Source organism: Alternaria rosae, assembly GCF_020736505.1.
Source record: "Alternaria rosae strain MPI-PUGE-AT-0040 chromosome Unknown BKA58scaffold_2, whole genome shotgun sequence".
NCBI classification, from domain to species: Eukaryota; Fungi; Ascomycota; class Dothideomycetes; order Pleosporales; family Pleosporaceae; genus Alternaria; species Alternaria rosae.
Genome location: NW_025763571.1, coordinates 4,454,413 through 4,474,667, shown reverse-complemented (window position 1 = coordinate 4,474,667; position 20,255 = coordinate 4,454,413). Strand labels below are relative to the sequence as shown.

The 20,255-nt window shown below is 53.5% G+C and overlaps 9 protein-coding genes across 9 annotated transcripts; 5 read left to right on the top strand and 4 right to left on the bottom strand.

Annotated features, from left to right (window-relative positions):
- Positions 1–6: 6 nt before the first annotated feature.
- On the bottom strand, positions 7–1,067 carry BKA58DRAFT_109985 (uncharacterized protein). Its single transcript, XM_046163894.1, has 3 exons — positions 844–1,067; positions 543–792; positions 7–492 (listed from the first exon to the last, which is right to left on the bottom strand). Exons 1-3 carry the CDS (start codon positions 962–964, stop codon positions 210–212), a joined length of 654 nt encoding a protein of 217 aa, XP_046029943.1. The 5' UTR covers positions 965–1,067; the 3' UTR covers positions 7–209.
- A 569-nt stretch (positions 1,068–1,636) lies between these two features.
- On the top strand, positions 1,637–3,003 carry BKA58DRAFT_453337 (PX domain-containing protein; the record flags this gene model as incomplete). The annotated part of the gene is made up of 5 exons (XM_046174465.1): positions 1,637–1,972; positions 2,139–2,164; positions 2,212–2,306; positions 2,373–2,430; positions 2,481–3,003. 5 exons carry the CDS (start codon positions 1,637–1,639, stop codon positions 2,542–2,544), a joined length of 579 nt encoding a protein of 192 aa, XP_046029942.1. The 3' UTR covers positions 2,545–3,003.
- Positions 3,004–3,142: 139 nt separating this feature from the next.
- Positions 3,143–4,771, top strand: BKA58DRAFT_399087 (something about silencing, SAS, complex subunit 4-domain-containing protein; the record flags this gene model as incomplete). The annotated part of the gene is made up of 2 exons (XM_046171525.1): positions 3,143–3,764; positions 3,816–4,771. 2 exons carry the CDS (start codon positions 3,143–3,145, stop codon positions 4,769–4,771), a joined length of 1,578 nt encoding a protein of 525 aa, XP_046029941.1.
- A 2,729-nt stretch (positions 4,772–7,500) lies between these two features.
- Positions 7,501–8,677, bottom strand: BKA58DRAFT_466703 (uncharacterized protein; the record flags this gene model as incomplete). Its single annotated transcript, XM_046175025.1, has 3 exons — positions 7,501–8,399; positions 8,451–8,605; positions 8,664–8,677. The coding sequence occupies 3 exons, from the start codon at positions 8,675–8,677 to the stop codon at positions 7,501–7,503; spliced, it is 1,068 nt and encodes a 355-aa protein (XP_046029940.1).
- A 758-nt stretch (positions 8,678–9,435) lies between these two features.
- Positions 9,436–10,744, top strand: BKA58DRAFT_378651 (uncharacterized protein). Its single transcript, XM_046169729.1, has one exon. It carries the CDS (start codon positions 9,774–9,776, stop codon positions 10,368–10,370), a length of 597 nt encoding a protein of 198 aa, XP_046029939.1. The 5' UTR covers positions 9,436–9,773; the 3' UTR covers positions 10,371–10,744.
- Positions 10,745–10,759: 15 nt separating this feature from the next.
- Positions 10,760–11,456, top strand: BKA58DRAFT_378647 (uncharacterized protein). The gene has a single exon (XM_046169728.1). It carries the CDS (start codon positions 10,874–10,876, stop codon positions 11,183–11,185), a length of 312 nt encoding a protein of 103 aa, XP_046029938.1. The 5' UTR covers positions 10,760–10,873; the 3' UTR covers positions 11,186–11,456.
- Positions 11,457–11,598: 142 nt separating this feature from the next.
- Positions 11,599–13,126, top strand: BKA58DRAFT_109841 (heterokaryon incompatibility protein-domain-containing protein). The gene has a single exon (XM_046163891.1). It carries the CDS (start codon positions 11,798–11,800, stop codon positions 13,025–13,027), a length of 1,230 nt encoding a protein of 409 aa, XP_046029937.1. The 5' UTR covers positions 11,599–11,797; the 3' UTR covers positions 13,028–13,126.
- On the bottom strand, positions 13,126–14,411 carry BKA58DRAFT_109855 (NAD dependent epimerase/dehydratase family protein). The gene has a single exon (XM_046163892.1). The coding sequence runs from the start codon at positions 14,314–14,316 to the stop codon at positions 13,225–13,227; it is 1,092 nt and encodes a 363-aa protein (XP_046029936.1). The 5' UTR covers positions 14,317–14,411; the 3' UTR covers positions 13,126–13,224.
- A 583-nt stretch (positions 14,412–14,994) lies between these two features.
- Positions 14,995–19,133, bottom strand: BKA58DRAFT_436798 (uncharacterized protein; the record flags this gene model as incomplete). The annotated part of the gene is made up of 3 exons (XM_046173438.1): positions 14,995–18,498; positions 18,543–18,700; positions 18,752–19,133. 3 exons carry the CDS (start codon positions 19,131–19,133, stop codon positions 14,995–14,997), a joined length of 4,044 nt encoding a protein of 1,347 aa, XP_046029935.1.
- Between the last annotated feature and the right edge of the window lie 1,122 nt (positions 19,134–20,255).

The window sequence follows — 20,255 nt, the reverse complement described above, 5'->3', positions numbered from 1 at the left end:
TTAGAAATATACGCCATAAACCCCATGCAGTGTAACCAAAAGACGGGCCTTGCCAGGCTGTCATGTAAAATGAGCGAAAAGCCCCAAGCTGGGTATCGAGCTAACCGAAAGGACTGGTGAAGCTTTTTATGCAGAAAGACGCTATGCATGAAGAAAGGACAGAAGATGGACGAAGCTTAGATTGCGCGGCGAGATTGTAGTCCTGGATTTTACAAGAGGACGGCGAAGCCGAGGAAGACGCTGCCGAAGACGGCGGCGAGACCGAGGCCGGCGTTGGGCATGAAGATGGAGCCAGCGCCGCCTTGGTCGTTGGAGCCACCGTTGTTGTTGCTGTCGCTGGAGCCGGTCTCAGAGGCACCACCGAAGCCAGTGACGGGGATGGTGTTTGAGGCGGAACCGTCGGTGCCAGTGGCGGCGGCGGTGGAGGCCATGGTGGTGGGGAGAGAGGTGTTGCCGCGGTACGGGTCTTGAGCTCCGCAAGGGTGGTCCTCACTGTTGATCATGTTAGTTGTGTTTGTAGTAAACGAATTGAGAAAACGTACCGGCAAGCGCTCTGGCAGGAGTTGTCACCGTTGCAGTTCTCGACGCAAGTGTTTCCCCATTGTTGGCAGATGAAGTATGGCAGTGTCTGGGAGTACTCTGTGATGTTGGGCGCAACACCGTTCTCACAGACGCAAGTGTAGGTCAGAGCGTCAGAGTCGCAGTCGTTCTGCTCGGTAGTCATGGAGTTGATGCCGGGCTGTTGAAGGCAAATGAGCGGGCATTGGGCCCTGTTCTGGTCACACCAGTAATCTGGAGGATGTCAGACGACGCGTCGTAGGTCAGATTACACGTTCTACATACCCCTAGTAGACTGCTCGACCGTGTCGGGGTCGATGGTGTATGGGTAGTTCTGCTGGGGAGTGTCTTGAGCAGCGACCAGGCCAGTGAAGGCGGCGATGCTGAGGGCGAAGACGGAACGCATGTTGATGGTGTTTGTTGACGGAAGGTTTGAAGCGAAAGTATTAGATGATATACGGTCAGCGACAGACGGTGGACGATCAAAGATAAAAGTAAACCTCAACAGCGAAAGCGATGAAGAGGCTGGAGGGAAAGGCGGCGTCCGATATATAAAGGGAGGGATGTGTCGACGGGAAGCAATGAGCTAGTGGTCGTTCGAGATAGGAAAGTTCACGGTCCGGTACGTGCACCCCCGCCTGCCTTCAGCCTACCTTCTCGCCCGGGACGATGCCTGTCGGGGACGGGTTGGCGTGACTCGAGCCATGTTATTGCGGTGGAGTCGGCGTGGAAAGGGCGGCATTCCGTGGAAGATCGCAGACTGCGTGATGGAAGTTTGCCATTAATCCCTCGGCCGGACAGGGATGGGATGGACGTTTGGTCGTATTGGCCACTGGCTGCAGCCACTAGTCGGCTCTCAGGGTCTCGCATCCTAGTCCGCTCTGCGCATCATTCGGTTGAGATGAGCGAGGCCAGCGCCGCCAATTCTCCAGACATCGTCAACAAGACACTAGACGCGACTGCATCTGGCTGCATGCACCGGCGAGCATATCTACCCCTCACACCTCCACGCGGCATTCCAGATACCAACCGCCCTCCCGTTTGACGCGCCACCTGCCCAGCCATCTCCTGTAAATGGATGGAGCCGGCGAGCTTTGAAACTGGAGACCCGTCTTCGTCGCCAGCCCGAGATGGGCCAACCTCCGCCACTGCTACGCCAGACCGCAACAGCGTGGGCGTGGTCCCACCCTACTGGCAATCCCACCAGCGCAATGCCTCGTATCTGAGTAACTACTCTGCTGACAACGGCCGCCCCACCCCCATCGGCCTCGAGGACCATACCGATGAGGACTCGGACCACTGCAAAGTCCTCTGGGCCAAGGGTGTCACGATAGATGATTACGTTGTCATCGGCGGGCCATCACCGGGCTTTGGGGCTTACGTTGTCTTTAATTGTACGGTCGAGACACTGGATGTAAGTTCCCAGCCGCATGGAAGATGCGCTAGTCTGCCCGGCGATGTCCTCGGAGCCAATCATCTGCGCGAGATTGTTTTTCAAAAAAAATGGTTTCATGCAGAGGGCCCGTGGTGGACTGCCATCTCCAGGTGATGAACCATCATGCATATGCTGACTGTGACAGGGTGGTCCCATGAAGATACGCAAGAGGTTGGCTATCTTCTGTCACTTTCCATTTCATCTGCTGATCGTACCAGATACTCCGAGTTTGAAGATCTGCACACCAAGCTGCTCCAGACGTTTCCTCATGCCGCGGGTTCCATGCCGCACTTCCCACCCAAATCCGTAATATGTAAGTCACATGGCCGCCTGCAGCATCACTCCACCAAACAATATAGTACTAACGCGTCCGGCATAGCTCGCTTTAGGCCCCGTTTTCTGGAAAAGCGGAAACAAGGACTCTCGTACTTTCTCAAGTGTGTTTATCGATAACAAAGCTAGCGTACATCGGCTGACCTATTAATAGTTGCGTTTTGCTGAACCCGGAGTTTGCTGGGTCGCCCGTCCTGAAGGACTTTCTCTTCTCGTGATGTCTCGTGTTTGGCTTCGACACTGTGTTGACATTCGCGTTGATGTTTCAGTGTGGTATGTAGGAGTTGAATACCTAGGTATGCTATTGATTGTTGTGGTGCTATGGTGTGCCCAGCTATAGCAAGTAAATCATCACTGACATGTCACGATCTCTCAATCTCTCAATTGCCCTTCCAATAGAAGGACGTCCTGTAGTCAGTTCTAGCGAAAGCGTTATGGTGTTCAAGTCGATAGTTGATGTCGCCCATTCGCACTGATTGGCTACCAACGTCAGTGGCGCTACGCTTCCAAGTATCTCACATGCGCTGTACTGCAATTCGTTGAATAATCTTCTGATGTACATGGCGATATGGAGAGGGGAGGGCCTGCTATAGAGCTTAATCGAACCTCATCCTGTTTGCAAGTGTCTTGGTGAGGCGTACGGGAGCGTCGTGGGTGCAGCAGCTCGTTTGGCAAACTGCGCGGGCTCTGCCACTCGACGACCCCCTAACGGCTCGCGTTTTGGCACATCTCAGCGCGACATCAATGGCAGCTCCACAATGAATAGCTAGAAGATGACCCAGCGAATCGCGAATGATCTCGAGTCTGCTCACTACCATGGCCAACGCCGTTCGGCCTTCGCTGCTGCGGAGCTCGAATGAACGGCAGACCAGGCTCAACTTCCTGCCCGTGTCGCGCGATGACGCCCACCAACAAGCCCAGCGCAACCTCAACCACGCGCCCATCGCGACAAGACGAGCCTCGAAAAGCGGCCCCCTGCTTGCGCGCGCCGACGACGATGACGACGGCGCCGTCAAGCCCGTCAAGCCCGTCAAGCCCGTCACCCACACGCCTGCAAAACCTCCGCCGCCTGCGCGCACCAGCAGCAGGAAGCGGCCAGCCACTGCCCTCGAGCCCGACGCGACCGACACGAGACCGCCGACCAAGATTACCGTTACACAACCACATGGCGAGCTTCTGCGCATCACCAATGGCGTCGCCGCGCCCCTGGGCATCGACGCCGACGACGTGCCCTCCGCGAGGTCCACGCCCCGGCCTGGCAGCTCCGGCAAGCTTGCTGCGCCCCCAGCTGTCCCCGCCCCGGCTTCCACAGCTTCCTCGACAACCACAGATAAGAGGAGTCTGCGGAGCCACGATGGAGGTTCCCGGCTGAAGAGCGATCTCGCCGTCTACTTTGCCAACTACGACGACATCATTGCCGGCGTGCCCAAAGAGGATGGTAGGTCACTGTCCCTGTCACATGCCGGGTATAGCTTCTGATCGCGTGCAGAATTTCTCAATGTCGACACGCCCATATACATTGTCGACGAGCCGCTCAAGTCCAAGACACCAGAGCCCCCACGAAGCTCAGTGAGCCCGACGCGGTCGCGGAAAGCACGACACTCGTCCCCTCCGCGCCATGCTTCGGATCCGTCAATACCGCCGGCCCAGTCGTCGACTACATTCACAGTCCTCAATTACGCCTCCATAGCCAATGCCATCTCCCACAATGACAGCGAAGACCCGCTTGCCGACTCGGTCTTCTTCACACAACACCGACGTGCCGAGCGCAAGGAGAAGCAGCTGCGGAATATCGAAAAGGAGCGCGCCATGCACGAAAAGGTGCAACTAGAGAGGCTCCTCGACGGACTGCAGGGCCCGGACTGGCTAAAGGTCATGGGCATAACGGGCGTGACAGACGGCGAAAGAAAGGACTGGGAGGCGAAGCGCGACTACTTTGTCCGAGAAGTAGAAGCCCTCGTTGACAAGTTCCGCGTCTGGAAAGAAGAGGAGAAGCGCCTGCGTGCTGAAAAAGAAGCAGCCCTTGCCGCAAGGGAAGAAGACGAAGAAGAGGATGGCGAGGAAACAGAAGACTCAGATAACATTGTAGTCCGCAGCCGCGATCCTCCGCCTCCACGACAGCAACCCAAGGAGCCCGAGCCACCGAAACCACGGCGGCCGCCGCGTCCGCATGGCTTCCTCCTCCCCTTCGTGCCGCCTGAACCCGCGGCACCGTTTAGCTCGTTCTACGCGAAACCACACCTCCGCGCTGCGGCCCTCGGCAAACATAGACACGGGCGCAACGCATCTGCCTTCGGCCAGCCCATACCCGAGTTTGCAGAAAAGGAGTTTGAACTCCCAGAAGGTTTCATAGACCCGCAGTTCCTGAAAGACAACGCGCGGCAGAGACGGAGACGGAAGAGGGAGAGTGGTGTGAATACAGGGACGGGTGCAAGTGGAAATTAGTGTTTTCTTTCTTACAACATGGGCCGGGGTTTCCAGATTCTATACCCTTATAAATACTGTCGAGCAAGTCGAAAGCTAGGGTTTTGTGGCGTTCTTCACAGGCATGGGATTTATGGGTGCGGGACTAAGTGAGGGTCTCGCGCCAAGTGTATATTATCAGTGGAAATGGAATGACAAACTGTTCCGTTCTGAGATCAGGCGTTTTGGTGCTAGTAGGTATGGATTGTGGAGGTGGCAGTGATGAAGACTGAGATGGTTGGAAGGTAAGTCTCTCTGTCTTGTGGTGCAGCGCTGACGCTGAATATCTCCGTCCAGTCTTCCATCGTTCAGCTACGGGTCTCACGTGCTCTGGCTCCATCCTTCGCGTATATAAACCCCTCCTTCCTACCTGTCTCCGTTTCTTCTTCTCTTTATCACCAGGTCTGCCAGTCATTTTCCAAAACGAATTTTCCAAAGTGCGATGGATTGTTGCCCGGTCCGGTCCGGCCCTTTCCAAAAACTCCGAAGAGACTTTACATGACTTGCGGCCTGGTTCTTCTTCCCTCAGAACATTCTTCTTTCCAAAATCACATTCTGTATCACCCATGAGGGAGTGCGGAACCTCCGTCTCTTCTATATGAACAAACAAAAAGCAACCCCTCGTTTCTATGTGGTGCTTTTCGGATCCGCTCCTTCTAGTGGTATGCCAAAAAGACATTCCAAAATTCCACCATCACCACCATCATGTCTCATTCCTGGTCTGGGGACTCAGAAGGATGCGAACATGCATTTCATGTTGCAGTTCCAGGCTTTCACTCTTGCCGAATACACATAGTTTATGCATTCGCATCGCTATGAGCTACCCATGGTTTGCCGCCTACCGAAAGGACAGCAGAAGCAAGCGATGTGCTCTCGTCGCGTTTGTAGTCTTCAACTTCTAAAATGAGGTAAAAGTTGAGTTATGGAATGCTCATGTCGCCGCCTGCTCGATTGTAGGGAGGTAGTATTTGGCATGACTGGTTACTGGCTTAGCAGGGTCGACGGGTATATAAACCCACACTCTACCTCTCGTTCTCTCTTCTTCGTATCACAACGTCTTCATTATCTCCAAAAGTCTGACGACGAATCGGCATAGTTGTGTGTGTTCCTCCTGCTTTCTACAAAACACCAAGGACAGAAAGTCATGGCTTCCGCTGTTCCGCCTTGTTTGGCGACACAAAAAGGTATGCTAGAAGAGCTCATGTGTCGATTGGCTTTGAACATTGATCTTGAACAAAAGAACACCAAATGGCAGGCATGTTGTGCGCTGGTGCCAATCGCCCATCACTCGAAGTTTTCCACGAGGTTATGTTAACACATAGTACAGCATGATCAAACTACATCGCTGCCGGGACGCGAAGATCTGCAAGGCTGCTGAAGCCTGAGAAGTCAGCCCGTGAGCACTGTTCTCGTCTCCCTCCTGGCCATGTCTCTTTGATGTGAAGATGCGTTAGACGTTGCGCGACGTGAGCAATGCGCGGAGCAATACGTGTTGCCCATGGATCGCAAAAGTTTGGCATGTCCAGGGTGAGGCGAGAAAACTGGAGAGGTATAGAGAATTGGAACAGGTCTGTACCGTTGTGATCTCTCTCTTCAAGCAGAATGTGTACGTCGATGAGGTTGATTGGAGTTTTTGGAAGAGTGGTAAGTGCCTGGACAAGCTGGACGAACTCAGGTTACGGGTCTAGAGACGTCGTTCCCTTGACGCTTCCATGATGAATATTCCCATGTTCCGTCGTTGGCTCTTGCAGGCTCAGGAGTATATTGTGTGTCGATAGTCAAATGTGTGAGCCGGTTCAGATGTGCAAGGAGAGTAATAAACCGGGATCGATGCGGGAGTCGGAGATTGTGGGAAAGCTAAGGCTCAAGTGTCGAACCCACTCTTGCAACGGCGGTGCACTCAAGGACGATGTGAACAGTCTCACGAGTAGCCCGCAGCGACTGGGACGTTGACTAGATCGTATGGATATCTCAATCTTGCGAAAGAGGAGCTCTTGGGCGAGTCCTCGGAATTCTCGACTCAATGTTGAGAGGCGTTTCAGCGTGGCTTCATCATCAGCGTTGTCCTCAGATATCATACGAAGTATCTCAGTTGGAAGTGTTGGGAGCATGTCCTTTGTGGTTTCGATGATACTCTTCACAGGAAGAATGTTGATGATCATGCTTTCCAGAAACCTTCCCCTAGGTGGGGAAGTTGGGATCTTATATGCGTGTACGGAAGGGTTGATAAACCTAACTGGAATCAGCATGACTACACTTAGTTATGCTTTGCCTATTGTCAACCCCTCCTATGATGTGACAATGATAAGCAAACGGCATGTCTACAGTCGAGCAAGCAACAGTAACTCTGGCCGACACCCCGGATTGCAAGTGTGTCAAATGGTCGTCCTGAACACTGCGAAATGGTATCAAGTCGCTGCGATGGTAACGGTTTATGTTGAACGTTCAAATAGCTATATTCAGGGCTGGCGTAACCGCGAATGATAACTAGTGTACTATGAGACCTTGAAATTAACAGCTAAACATGATGTTCTATGCGAATTTGACCTCAGCGAGTGACTTTCAGTACCATCGCACGTATTGAAAGAAAGAAGACCTGCGTAGGCATGCGGTACCCACAGATTCTGAACAGTCCCGCCGCAACCATACTCGTGATATAATCTTGAAGCTGTGTGTAGTTGGCTGTACCGCACAACCATCTCATCCGGTACCTAGCTCGTCGAGGGCACTTTGCGGATGAGAACCTGGCGCTTGACGGAGTTGATCATTCTGTAGCCATCATGGTCCATGGTTTGGTCCTCTTCATACGCCAAGATGAAATGCGTGGCTCGCTTTACTTGAAGATCGAGAATGCCCCATTGCTTGAGTAGATCCCAAGCCGGTTGAGAGTCGGTGGTCGTCTCACAGACCGGATCCTTGTAGAGAATTTTGAAGATGGCATGGTGACTCCACTGGCAGAACGAGCAAGTGACGGTCACCTTGTCTTCTTTCACAGCCGTCATCCAAGCTTCATTTGTGTTGTGGACAAACTCAGGGATGTCGAAAGTATACTCCATCTGGGTTTCCTTGAACTCTTTCCACGCGCTGTTGCTCATATGCAGGGGTGGACAGTCGCAGTCATCGTCGTCGCTGTCGGGATCCAGGCCGTGTTCTTCTCTATGATATCGCATCATGCAATTGTGACACATGTCTTCATCCACAGTTTGTCCGAGTGCGACATTCTCAGGAACGAATTCAAGTTGCAATGATGGAGAGTGCGAATGGAGGCGCAGAATGCGCGTAAGATCGAAGATCATTCCATTATCGTGGCCATGATCCCATAGGAACTGTACCAGCTTGGGCACGTGCTTGGGCTCGTTCTCAGACTGGAGAAATGTATCGAGGAAGTTGGCCAACTGATGAGTCGACATCAACGCAACACGAAGATGCTGAACCCAGAGAGGACGATACTCTGCCCGAATTTGTGAGCAAGTTTGAGTCAGAGCGAAGAACCCCCAGGTTCGCTCTGCATATCCCTTTCGCGAAGCACCTGAGAGGTGTCGTCTAGGCTGTGGAGCGAAGCGGCTGGCGTCGTCCTCTTTGGCATAGCCGTAGACTCTGTTGCGTAGCTCTACACGGTGTTAGCACTTGACAGTCACTTCGAGAAGCCAAGAAGCCATACCTGGAGAAAGATCGAGGAAGCGGAAGTACTGCGGAGCTTCACTTGCGGTCTCCGTACCCTTCGCGGGCTTCGTGGCCGTCTTGACTGATTGCTTCGATTTCTTGATGACTTGCTTGTCTATAGCTTTGCCGCCTGCGCGATTGCTGCCGGATCGTCTAAAGTGAGGTTAGGTAATGACCACGGGAGTGCGCGATGAGTAGGGAGATGATTTACGTAGTGGGCGCCATCAGTAGTCTTGCAACCAGTGGCGATGCTTACGACGCAGCGGAGTTGGTGTTAGAGTAAGTTGAGCGGTAGGAGTTGACAGTAAACAGATAGAGAAGGTAAGAGCACCCGCCAAGAGCCGCTAGTGAAATGACGCAGGCACGCAGTGACATGTTCCACAACACTCCGCCTGGGTAAGACATGGGCAAGAGCACGTGGGCCTTTGTCTTTGTTCTTACCAAACGTCACACGAGACAGATGTGAAGCGCGATCTGCTTGCTTAATATGCGATCGCGACAGCTCACTCTCGGCCGCTCGAATGCATAACTGCGAAGTCCATCTACTAAGGATCTTCGCCGGATACCTATTCCTACGAGGTGAATATGGAAACTTGGTATGATGTGTTTAAGGCAAGACCGAAAGCGTACACCTTCCTTTTGAAAAGGTAATAGATAGCCTGTCCACACGTTGCTGGTACCATCGCGGAGACCCGATGAACTTACCTTCCATACCCCACGCCATCAACAGTTCGGGAGCTGAATGCTCTTTCACATGAAATCTTAGGTGTCCTTTCTCGATCATGTGGTTCATCCCAAGTTTCTTCCTTCCAATAGGAGTGGAGTCATCTTAATTGTAGTGCACGCAAGCGCACTTCTACACCTCTACTCTTGGAGACATAGCTTTCTGTGGCTCCATCGCAACCACAAACATCAATTGCATTTTTTTTTATAGCAATCCGAAACCACTATACAAGCATCCAATATCCGGTGGAAGTCCTATCGGTAACACGAGTTGCTTCCTTCGCATGGATTATTACCAATGCTCAACAGAAGACCTTTTCACAGAAGCACAGCGCCGCGGTTTTCCAAGGCTTTGGAGCTCTCGGGACCAGCTCAGCGAGGCCTTGATGCAAGATGACGAAGCAAAGGGATCGGATTCGACCACCGTTTCTACAACGGACCACGGCGCTTTCATACCGCGGACTGTCAGTCTGGAACACACTGCGGAATTGGACAAAACCAATTTAGCCAGTCAATTGATCAACGAGAGCGCGTCTACCAAGTGTGTAGTGCAAGAGGATGGCAGAGCTGACTATGCCCAGAGATTATTTACTGGACGATGAACACTTTCTTTCCCGCACTGCAGCTCTTCTTCGAGTCGGGTTCGTCGTGTACCATCGACTGCGGGAGGTTCCCGGACGCATCCCTTGGGCTGGATCCCGCGCTCCGATTCAGACTGACGGATTGTGCACACGAAGAAGAAGGTCGCGTGGTTAACAGCATACTGCCTCGACGTTTCGCACATTCTGGTACCGGTCTCGTCATACAAGAAGCAGTAATCGCCCAGCGCACGAGTATTGTTTTCAAGAAGCTTTTATATCCACAGAAAGTCCAGCTATGGCGACCAGGCATTGTTGTCCAGCCCAAGATTACAAAAGAGGTGCACACAGTCGTTGGGCTCAGGCTAAGGGGAATGAACAAAACAGCGTACATATGGGCGAAGACTGCGGTGCCTTCCGGAGGGAGGGTGTGGGGAGACGTGAGGTCATCTGGCCTACGAGACGATGTGCCTGTCCCCATACTCCCTTCTGTAGAGGAGGGGGAGCCGGGCGCTCAAAGAGTTGTGGTTATTAAGGACAGCCTGATCGCGCGCAATCGCCTGGGCGATAGGGATATGGGAACCTTCGAGGCTATTACACCAGAAGAATCCGAGTAATTGTACCGGAGTTTTACGTTGCGACACAGCTGGCGGTGCAACGCGACGATGTCGGAATAGGTGTCTGGTAGTAAGTTAGCTTGGCAAGTAGCCATCTATCTTCCAAGGTCCCTCCAGATGCATGTGAGGATATCCACTCGGGAAGATCCGGCCAAGCCTGAGTAATATGTGTCTGGAGCTGGCTCGTGATCGAACGATAACCGCATGCTGACAAAAGTCGACGTTGTATATCCTAAGCCCAATCGTAGTGGGACTGCGAGTAATCTCGGGCGAGTGTCCAAAATAGAAGGACCGGAAGCGGATGTAAGGATCGCGAAGTGGGGTACTGAGTCGATCCAAGGCGCCGGCACAGCTATAAAGACACTAATTCCCACGTCAGTGCTGTTCAGCAACGCGCATCGCATCTACAACAGTCAGTACGTCTTACAAGTCCCTATTAGCTTCTACTCACAGCATACAGAGCTCTTTAAACACCTTCCAACACCATCCAACTATACATCATCATGTCTGGCGCAAACGCTATCGTCCTCTACCCTCGCAAGGAAGGCTCCACTTTTGACAAGGAGTACTACCTCAAGACACACATGCCTCTCGCCATGAAGCACTGGGGAGACCACGGTCTTAAGTCCTACGCCGTCAGCGAGCTCAACACCGATGGCCCATACGCTATTAGCACCGTTATGGAGTTTGATAGCGTGGAGAGTGTCGGAAAAGCCTTGCAGAGCACAGGAACCAAGGAGGTCATGGACGACGTAAAGAACTTCAGCAGCGAGGCACCGATCTTCATTCACGGCAATGTCGTTGGACGGAGTTAAGCTTGGAACCAAATGGAAGAAAGGTTGGCCGAGGATCGTGAGCGATGCATACTATGACGAGCCTCATGCAGGGTGTGGTGTGGAGACGGAGGTGGGATGAGGTTAGCGGCGTGAAAGCTGCATGGAGGGGTAGCTTCCTCGTTTGGGATGCCCCGCACTTCGTCCTTCCGAGGTATCTTGCATCAATCCAAGGAGACATACGCCATCTTGCAAATATCATCACATATTCCAATCAATCAGACAATCGAAATATTAAACTCGTAATGTCAACTCCAATGAACGTTTACCTGTGTCTAAGAATGCCTGTCGTCATAGCATAGTCTTCGGCGCGCAGACCTGTACATCCAAACAGCTTCTGACCTCGTGCTATTGGCTGTGATAGCACCGCCAGAGTATGTAGAGCTGAGTGCTTCAGCCTCAACGTCATGGGCTCGGTGACACAGCCTCTATCGCCCTACCAGGCATTACGAAGCTTCAGGCAGCCATCTATGTAACATATCTGAAGCTGTCTCGTCGTCTCTTTCATATACGATAGCACGCTCACATCACAGATTCACGTCGTGTACCACGAAACGCTCATCAGCTTTACCCAGCGCATACGAACCACGGACGATGGGCGAACTCTATGCGTCATGCCCCCTCGATCGGACGCGCAGAGAGATCAGACTGCTCACCCTCCAACCCAACAATGACGAAGACATGACGAGATGCAGCCTGCAGACCTACAGCCCAGAAGACTGTCCATCGTATACTGCTTTGTCTTATACCTGGGGCGCCGATGTAATGCACACCGACATCGAGATCAACGGCGTCAGTGTCCCAATTCGCGAAAATCTATGGGACTTCCTACATCAGCAACTACTCCATGAAAATTATGGACCGTTCTGGATTGAGGCAGTCTGTATACAGCAGTCGGAGGTGGACGAGCGCAATCATCAAGTACAAATGATGGGCTCCATATATTCGAACGCACGAAAGGTTCTGGTCTGGCTGGGTAAAGAAGGCGAAGACAGCGATCTTGCCATACGGGCGTTGACAACCTGGACGTGGAGCAGGCGTTACAGTGGGAGGGCCTTACCGAACCTGTTCCCCAACGAGGACAAAGACAGTAAAAAAGCCACCAAAGAAAACGAAAGCGCGACTATTTGGACCAGGGAAGAAGCTCGTAGCGTACTGTCACTATGCGGGAGAGCTTATTGGTCTCGCATGTGGATCATCCAAGAAGTACTACTCGCCCTCGACAAAGAGGTCCACTGTGGTACACTGAGACTCAAGTGGTATAAACTAGTACAATTATATGACTATCTTGATAAAGTCAAGTTCTCGACCAACCAGGAAGCGTTCACGCCTTTCCATAACGTCCTGATGAAAAGTGGAGCCATGCGTATAGCCAATAATACAAGCATGACGAGAGGTCCTTCCAACAAGCTCAGTTTCAACCTGCTATTCCAGATGTATGGTGATCACGAGTGTGCAGAGATCAGAGACAAAGTCTATGCTCTTGTGGGGGTGGGGAGATATGGTTCGGTTTTGGAACTTGACTATCGTAGACCAGTCAAGGATATTCTTCTCGATGTATTCTATCTTGAAATAATACGATGGAGCTGGGAGCGTCAAGGGGGTGGTCATGATTCAAAGTATGACACCGGGTACCTATTGGAGAGGGTTTTGGGGGTTCCCTTTCCTGAGGATGAGGTAAGCTTCCACCTCAATTGCAGCTCTGATATAGCACGCGAGGTATATCACCGTTTGTATGACCAGCCACAGTTGGATTTCTCTGATGCATTCGCTCGGGCACGGCAAAGTATGTATTACACCGCCAAGTCACATCCCAGCAAGTAGATAAACCATCGAACACACTTTCAATCATCATGAACTCCATTACTGGGAAAGACCAAGTAATAGTAGCGCCATCCGACTCCGGAATAAGGTCGTCCTCGTGCCCCCCTGACCCAGGCGATTTGCTTTGTTTTGAAAAAAGGGTCTAGAGATTCATTGAGTGGCGATTCCAATCACAAATACAGAAGATACTTTCGCCACTATCTTCTCTCCAGTACCGCCTTAACGTCGTCCCGGAACCCCATTCTCCAAGCCTCCTCCCCCCTTGTCGGCTTCCAGCCCAACTTCGTAGCTACTGTCGGCACAGTCAGCGCATTGCTGCACAGTGCCAGCTCAATCATGTCCTCGTTCATGTGAGGGATGTTCGCCGCCAGGATCTTCACTCCCTCCGACAGCCCAACGCTCTCTACACTTCTTTCTGTGAACTTGCCCTCCTCGTAGCATGCATCCGCCACCGCCTGCGCCGCCTCCATCCACGTATGTCGGCCGTTCCCACTAAAGATGATTCCCTCCTTACCTGTCGGCAAATCCTTGCCGCCACTCTCCAATACATTGGCGACCGCGATCTTGTAAAGGTCCGCCACGTCCTCTACGTGCACGTGGTCCCACACCCCCTTTCCATCTCCAATCACCACTGCGCGTCCGTGATCCAACACACCCCGTATATACATCGGAAGCTGGAGACTCGTCTTGTTAAACAGCCCGGTCCCAAGCCCGTAGATGGTCGGACTCATAATGACCAGGGTCTTGACGCCCAGCTCCAGTCCCGCGTCCACGACGCTCAGCTCTGTGCTCCGCTGTGGAGCCGGATGCAGCGCTTCGCGCCTCTTTTCGTAGCCATAAACATCGTCTTTTGCATCGTCGAACTCTCGCTCTGGTTCCTCCTCCACCCACTTTCGTGAAATCGGCTGGTCGGCCAGGTTAGACGTGCCGGATGTGTGAATCATCCACACGTCCCGCCCTGTCGACGCCTTACGCTGTGCGAGGCCGCGGAGCAGCGCCTGCACGGAGGGTGTGTGAAAGCCGAGAGTGGTGTTGATGACGATGTCGTGCTGCGAGGCGGTAGCAGTCGTCGCCTCGAGATCATCAAGATCCTTATAGACGACCGGTCGCACGCGGGCGCCATAGGTGGAGGAGAGTGTGGCAGCCCGTTCAGGGCCGCGAATAATGCAGGTGATGGTAGCGGCGCTTAGAGTTGGAGAGGAAGAGTTTAGGAGATGGGTGAGGATGGTGCCACCAATGTAGCCAGTGCTACCGGTGAGGAGGATCTGGGGTGGCGTGTTGGACGTCATGGCGATGCTCAATGCTTAATGGCAGTGGAAAAAAGACAGATTTCAAAAGGAAGGCGATTGAAAGATTGCAAGGGCAAACAAGAAACGGGTGGTACTGAGGTTTAGGACAAGAAACTTGTAACTCATCTATTATATACTCAGAGCCCCAGTAAACTTTCGTATCACTGGGACATTCATGGTTGGCAAAGCCCCGCAAAAATTTATGCGTGTCACAGGACGAGCTGGACTTTGGGCTTATCTCCCTTCGATATCTCCTCGCAGCTGGGTTTGTCTTTGGTGTGGTGATGCTGCTTCCATAAGCAGCCGAGATCTTGCAAGTGGTGTTTAGTGATTCTCTCCACTGTTTAGTGATCATCTACTACTCGTCCGCTCGCGCACCAAAGACTAATGTATCATGGATAGATAGCGAGCTGCCATGCAAACCACATCACAGCAAGCAAGCAATCAAACAATCAAACACACTCTCAATCATCATAAACTCCATTAACATCTCCATGTTATACCGAGCGAGCCTGCAATCCAATCCAAGACTCCCACTCTCAATGCTTAGTATTATGTACGAGAAGATGCAGACGCAAAATATATACAGTGAACATCGGCAACTCGTCTCATACTCTTCAATCCAATTGTAATCGATCCCGAATGACTTCAACACTCTCTAATGAATGACCCATCTATTTAACGGCGATACTGGCCTTGATATTGTTGCTGCGCGTACTTGGCTGCCTGCTGCGCCTGGTCGAAGCTCGCGCCGTAAGCCTGCGTGGGCGGTGCCTGCTGTTGTTGCTGCGCCATATTGCCGTACCCTTGCGGTGACGACTGTGGGAAATACTGGCCCTGCGGTGTCTGTGCTGGCGAGACCCAACCTCCAGGGATGTTCATCTGCGGGGTTGGCGCCTGCTGGGGGAAGTACTGCTGTTGCTGTTGCTGATACATGGGGTGCATCTGGCTCGGTGTGGAGTACGCCATTCCAACGATGCCTGACGGTGTACCAGGCCCGGTAGGCATGCCCATAACACTCGGGGTACCCATCATGCTCGGTGCGCCCATTACACTAGGAGCACCCATGCCGGTTGGCGTGCCCATACCCATAACACTAGGAGTGCCCATCATGCTCGGCGCATAGTTGCTCTGAGCCATCGCGTATTGCTGCTGCATCTGCTGTTGCATCATCATCTGCTGGCGCTGCTGGACCTCCATCATCTGCCGCTGTTGGGTCTGCAACGTGCGTCTGTCAATCTCAGCTTGCATAGTCGGTGTAAAGCTCTGGCGATTAGCCTTGTGAGCCGCCTTCTCCTTCTCGCGATAATCGATGTAGCCCGTGAGTCCTGTCGGGGGCTGCTTTTGCACTTTCTTGGTGTTCTGCGAAAGGTCCAAAAGAGGAGTGTTTGTCATGCGAGCTACCTGTTCCTGCTCGCGAGCTGACAAAGTGGTAGGCCGTTGATCAAGCAGTGTCTCAGCTCCGCGACTCAGAGGGCGACTGGGTGGACGTGCGGGACCTGGAGAACCCTGAGGCGACCGCTGAATCTGACTCCAATCACCAGAGTGCGTACGAGTCCAATCCCCAGAATGAGTACGACCGAAAGGAGGAGGGGTATGTGACTTGCTCCTCCCATGTCCATACATTATGGGCTGCTGCTGATGCGCCGCACGATGCATCACCCAGTCTTCAGGATCCAGCCTTTGCCTGTCTGGCTGCTGTGGTGAGGCTGCAGCAGGCTGCCATGCGACTTGCCGTGAATCAGAGATCTGCGGGGAGTTCGAACCACTACGCGCATGCATGGGTTGGTTAGGTGAACCTGCACCGGAGATATAAGACAGTCGGTGCTGTTCGTTCGGAGTCGTCGCAAGATTCTCCTTGGATCGTGAGGCGCTATTATCGTGCAGCATCTGTGTCATGGTTCCACTGGTGCCCGGACGCTTGCCGTCAAAGTCCAGCGCATATGTAGGGCCAAAGTCAATGCTAGGAACAGCTGCAGGCGCCTGTGCTGGGTCCAGAACAGATTTGTAGCCATGTGGATCTTCATCTGAGGGAAGCTTTACGTTTGGATCTCCAATCATGGTCAGAACGCCGCTTCTTGGTCGATCGGTGCGTCGTTCAGGCAATCTTCGTGGAGGAGGCGCAGGTTCCTCTTCAGCGATGCTGGCATAGTCTGGCGTGGAAGTCGATATGGCATCATCGTCGTAGCAACTACTAGATGCGCTTGGCTGACGATGCAAAGTGGGCTGTGTGATGTTGAAAGCGTCGAGAGCTTCAGGGTCGATTACGTCCTCTCGTAAACTGTCGAGTCTTGAGCTAGTGGTCGAAAGGGTGTCATCCTCTTGCGAGGCTAGGGGAGACCGACCTGGTACTGGTTTACGTGGTATGCCGCCGCTTTCGGGGTGCGGGCGATAAGGGAGCTCGTGACTGGGGGGCTGTGGCGGTAACTCACTATGTTCTGGGACCGATGGAGCTGTCGGCTGGTAGCCTGTGGGAGAGTCGACGAATTCGGAATGCTCGACATATGGTGATGCGGGAATGGTAGACAGGCGGTTCCCAGAGTTTTGGTTCGTTGGAGGCGGCCTTGAGTTGACACCAAGATACATCGATTGTCCCTGATCACCGTACGCGTTGTAGTCACCACTGCGTCTGCTTTGTATAGTATCCTGGCTTCTCCAAGCCCCGACTGCGCCAGCGGTGGCTACGCCACCGGGGAAAGATCCATGTGAGGCGTCGGCCATTTGCTGGAGCGTGGCAGAATCAACTGCAGGATTTGGCTTTGCCATGGGCATGTTGGGACGAATGGGTGGCTTTTGATTGGCAGCGTGCTCCTGGGTCGGAGGAAGATCGACATAACCTTGCGGTGGAGCCGACAGATCTGCAGGCGGCGGTGGGAGGTTCTGCGGCTCCTTGATCGGGCTCTCATCGTAATCCGACGCAGACGAATCATAAGGCTGAACCGCCCCGTTCGACGAACCGTTGAGTATACGATGCTGGGGAGGCGTCGGCGGTCGCTCGTCTTCGTACGGCGTGTCGTCTTGCGTGAATCTAGATGGAGTATTCTGGTTGCGTCCGTTGACTTGCTCCGACACAGATCGTTGATGGCGTGGGGTACCGAATGGGTTTGCTGCGGGAGCCGTTCCAACACGACGCGGCGCTTGCACTTCAAAGTCTGGGAATTTGCGTGTAGGGGATGACGCGCGCGTGGACGGGCTGGAGCGAATGGAGCCCTGATCTTCGAATCGTAGGTTACGAGGTGTGAAGCCTGCCCGGCTGACGGTATTCCTGCGGCTGGCGCGACTGTAGATGGATTCCGCGTCCTGGTTCGCAGTCACCATCCGTGTAGACGTGAGGTCCTTCAATTGCTTCCTCCAGTGGCGCTCTGACCACTTGTCGCTGCCCTCAGTATTGATCAAGCCCACCACGTCCCACATCTCCAAGTATCCGTAGCGCCTGTCGGAGGGCATAGCGAACATCAAACCGCGGGTGTCTAGAACGTCTGCAATCAACTTTTTTGGACGTCCGTATAGTGAGAATGTATCGAACACTGGGAAAAGATATTGGAGCATAATCTCAAATCCAGAAATAGCAGGACGCGACTCCGGCATGACAAAGACGAATCCTTCTGTTGTACTCTCTGGCGTCGAGTGAATTGTAATCTTGCCCTCGATCTTCACCAATGTAGACTGGTCAATGAGCGGCTTTGACTGCGGGTAGATGGCGTAGCACGAGTATGCGTCCTTGACAGTGGCGATGGCCTTGGTTTTCTTGGTGACCTTCTTGGTATCGTAGAACTTGATGTCGCCTTTGAGTATCGGCGGTCGCTCATAAGCGTTGCCTTTCTTCTGTAGTTTCTGCATCTTGAGGTATTCCTTCTCATCGGGTGGAGAGACGACACACCAGCAGCGGCGCCACGGAGTGCCTGCGCCAAAGCGAACGCGCACCCAATCCTCGTACTTTGCGCACTGTCGGTCCAGTATCATGCGGATGTTGTTCAGCGTCTTGCCCTTGCCAGCAATCAACGCACCCGTGTACGCTTCCGACAGAGTGGTGTGTTCGAACATGGCGAGGCGGATACCGGCGGTCCATTGCGTAAGCGCGTGGTAGGAATCGAAGTGGAAGAGGTATTTGTTGCTCGCGGCCGTGGATACGCTGAGGATGTTGTCGAGCTTCTTTCCGTCTTTGAGGGTCATGGAGGGGATCTGCGGGGTCAGTGAGGTCATAGTGAGGGCGTGAGCGGACATACCATGTGGATCGCAGCATCCGTCAAGTTGATGAACGTGGGCAACACCTCCGCGTCACCTCCAGCCTGGTCTAACGCGCTCGCATCCCATAGGGAGAGGATGGTGCCCACAAGCTGGACGAAGTACTCCTGCCATCTCCGATCTGGCGCGGGACGGCCACCTGCATTGCCGTTAGTATCACAGACAGGCATGGCCTACAGGGCTGACGTACGGGTATCGGTGTCGTGGAACTTGAGGAAGTAGCCCTCTTGGTACAGCTTGTTGGAATGGCTGTTCAGGAATGTGAAGATGCGCTGCAGCTCTGGCAGTGTGTCCTGGCTTACTTCCATAACTGGCGGCTGGTATGTCTGGATCATGGACATGGGACGGACCGAGGCTCGCGAGTCGCTGCGCTCGCGTTGGGTCGCGCGGGAGGGAGGGCGCTCGCTGTTATACGAGTCGAGAGCGGTGGCGGACTGTGCAAAGTTGGCTGAGCTGACGGGTTGCTTCGTCGAGGGTGAAGGCGGAGCGGGGGACGCGGGGCCCGGAGACGGTCCGGCGGACGGCGGGTTCTTTTGCAAGGTATTCTGGTTGGAACCACCCCATTGTGACATAAACGACAGGACTGTGAAGGGGCGAACCGGGCGCAACATTAGTGAATGTTCTTCCAACGACGAGCACTGCCGACAAAGGAGCGAGGGACGCCATTTTGTAGCCGGCGCATTATTTACCTCTCTTTGGACGACCCATGGCAGCAACGAGTGGCGGTATTAGTACAAGTGGAAGGTCTCTCCTCAGTGCGGTGCACAATGCAGGTGCTCTGCGGGCGCGTTGTCGGTACGGAACCAGGCGTGCAAGCCACGGGTACACCGGCTCGCGGAATGTTACAGCGCAGGGACTAGAGCTTCTTCGGGAACGAGCGACGAGAGCACAGGATTAGAGATGAGTGTAGAGGCGGAGGAGGAGCTGCGATTATGGGAACTACAAGGAGCGAAAGAGCGGTAGGCGTAGTACGTATATCTGAGGTCCGTGGTGGACTTAGACTTGTGGACGAATTTCTGGGCACGCGGCAGGGATTAGCGTGCCTATGACGCGAACCTGCGAAAGGGTTCTGGTTCTTGGAGATCGCCGCGCGCTGGACGATCCATCTACCGGCTGACAGATTCGTATTCCATTGCGACTTCTTCCATATCCGCGCAGACGGCAGCGGGCTCCTTCATCGACATCAACGCATGGCCGCGTGTTCCATATCCACAATCCTCCCGGAGACCTCAATGGCCACTGCACGCTTATTCATTGGCTCTTGGTCGTATTCCCAGCGCATCTAGAGGCCCCGTACTAGACTAAATTGGCGGCCGCCCACCTGTCTTCGGTCACTCGGCACGGACTTCTCCTGTTCTGGGTAACGATGATGCTGTGGCAGTGCATCTTGGCCGTTTCTGCCAAATGTGTTGTTGGCAATAGCGGCCGGAACGCGGCCCACGGAATCTGGGGTACCCAGCTGTGCTTCCCTTGACCAGAGGTGTCGGATGCTGACCGGGCATACACATCTTACCTGCATGCCATCCTAGCCGAGTAACCGACGCGTCGCGTCGTATGCTGTACCACAATGCCATGGCAGACAACGGTACCGAAGGTTGATGTTGGTATGCATCATCGATTAAGTGACGAACGTGATCGCCCATCGAGGCGTTGTGTAAATCAAGGCTGAGACTGTCTACTTTGGTGTAATTCAA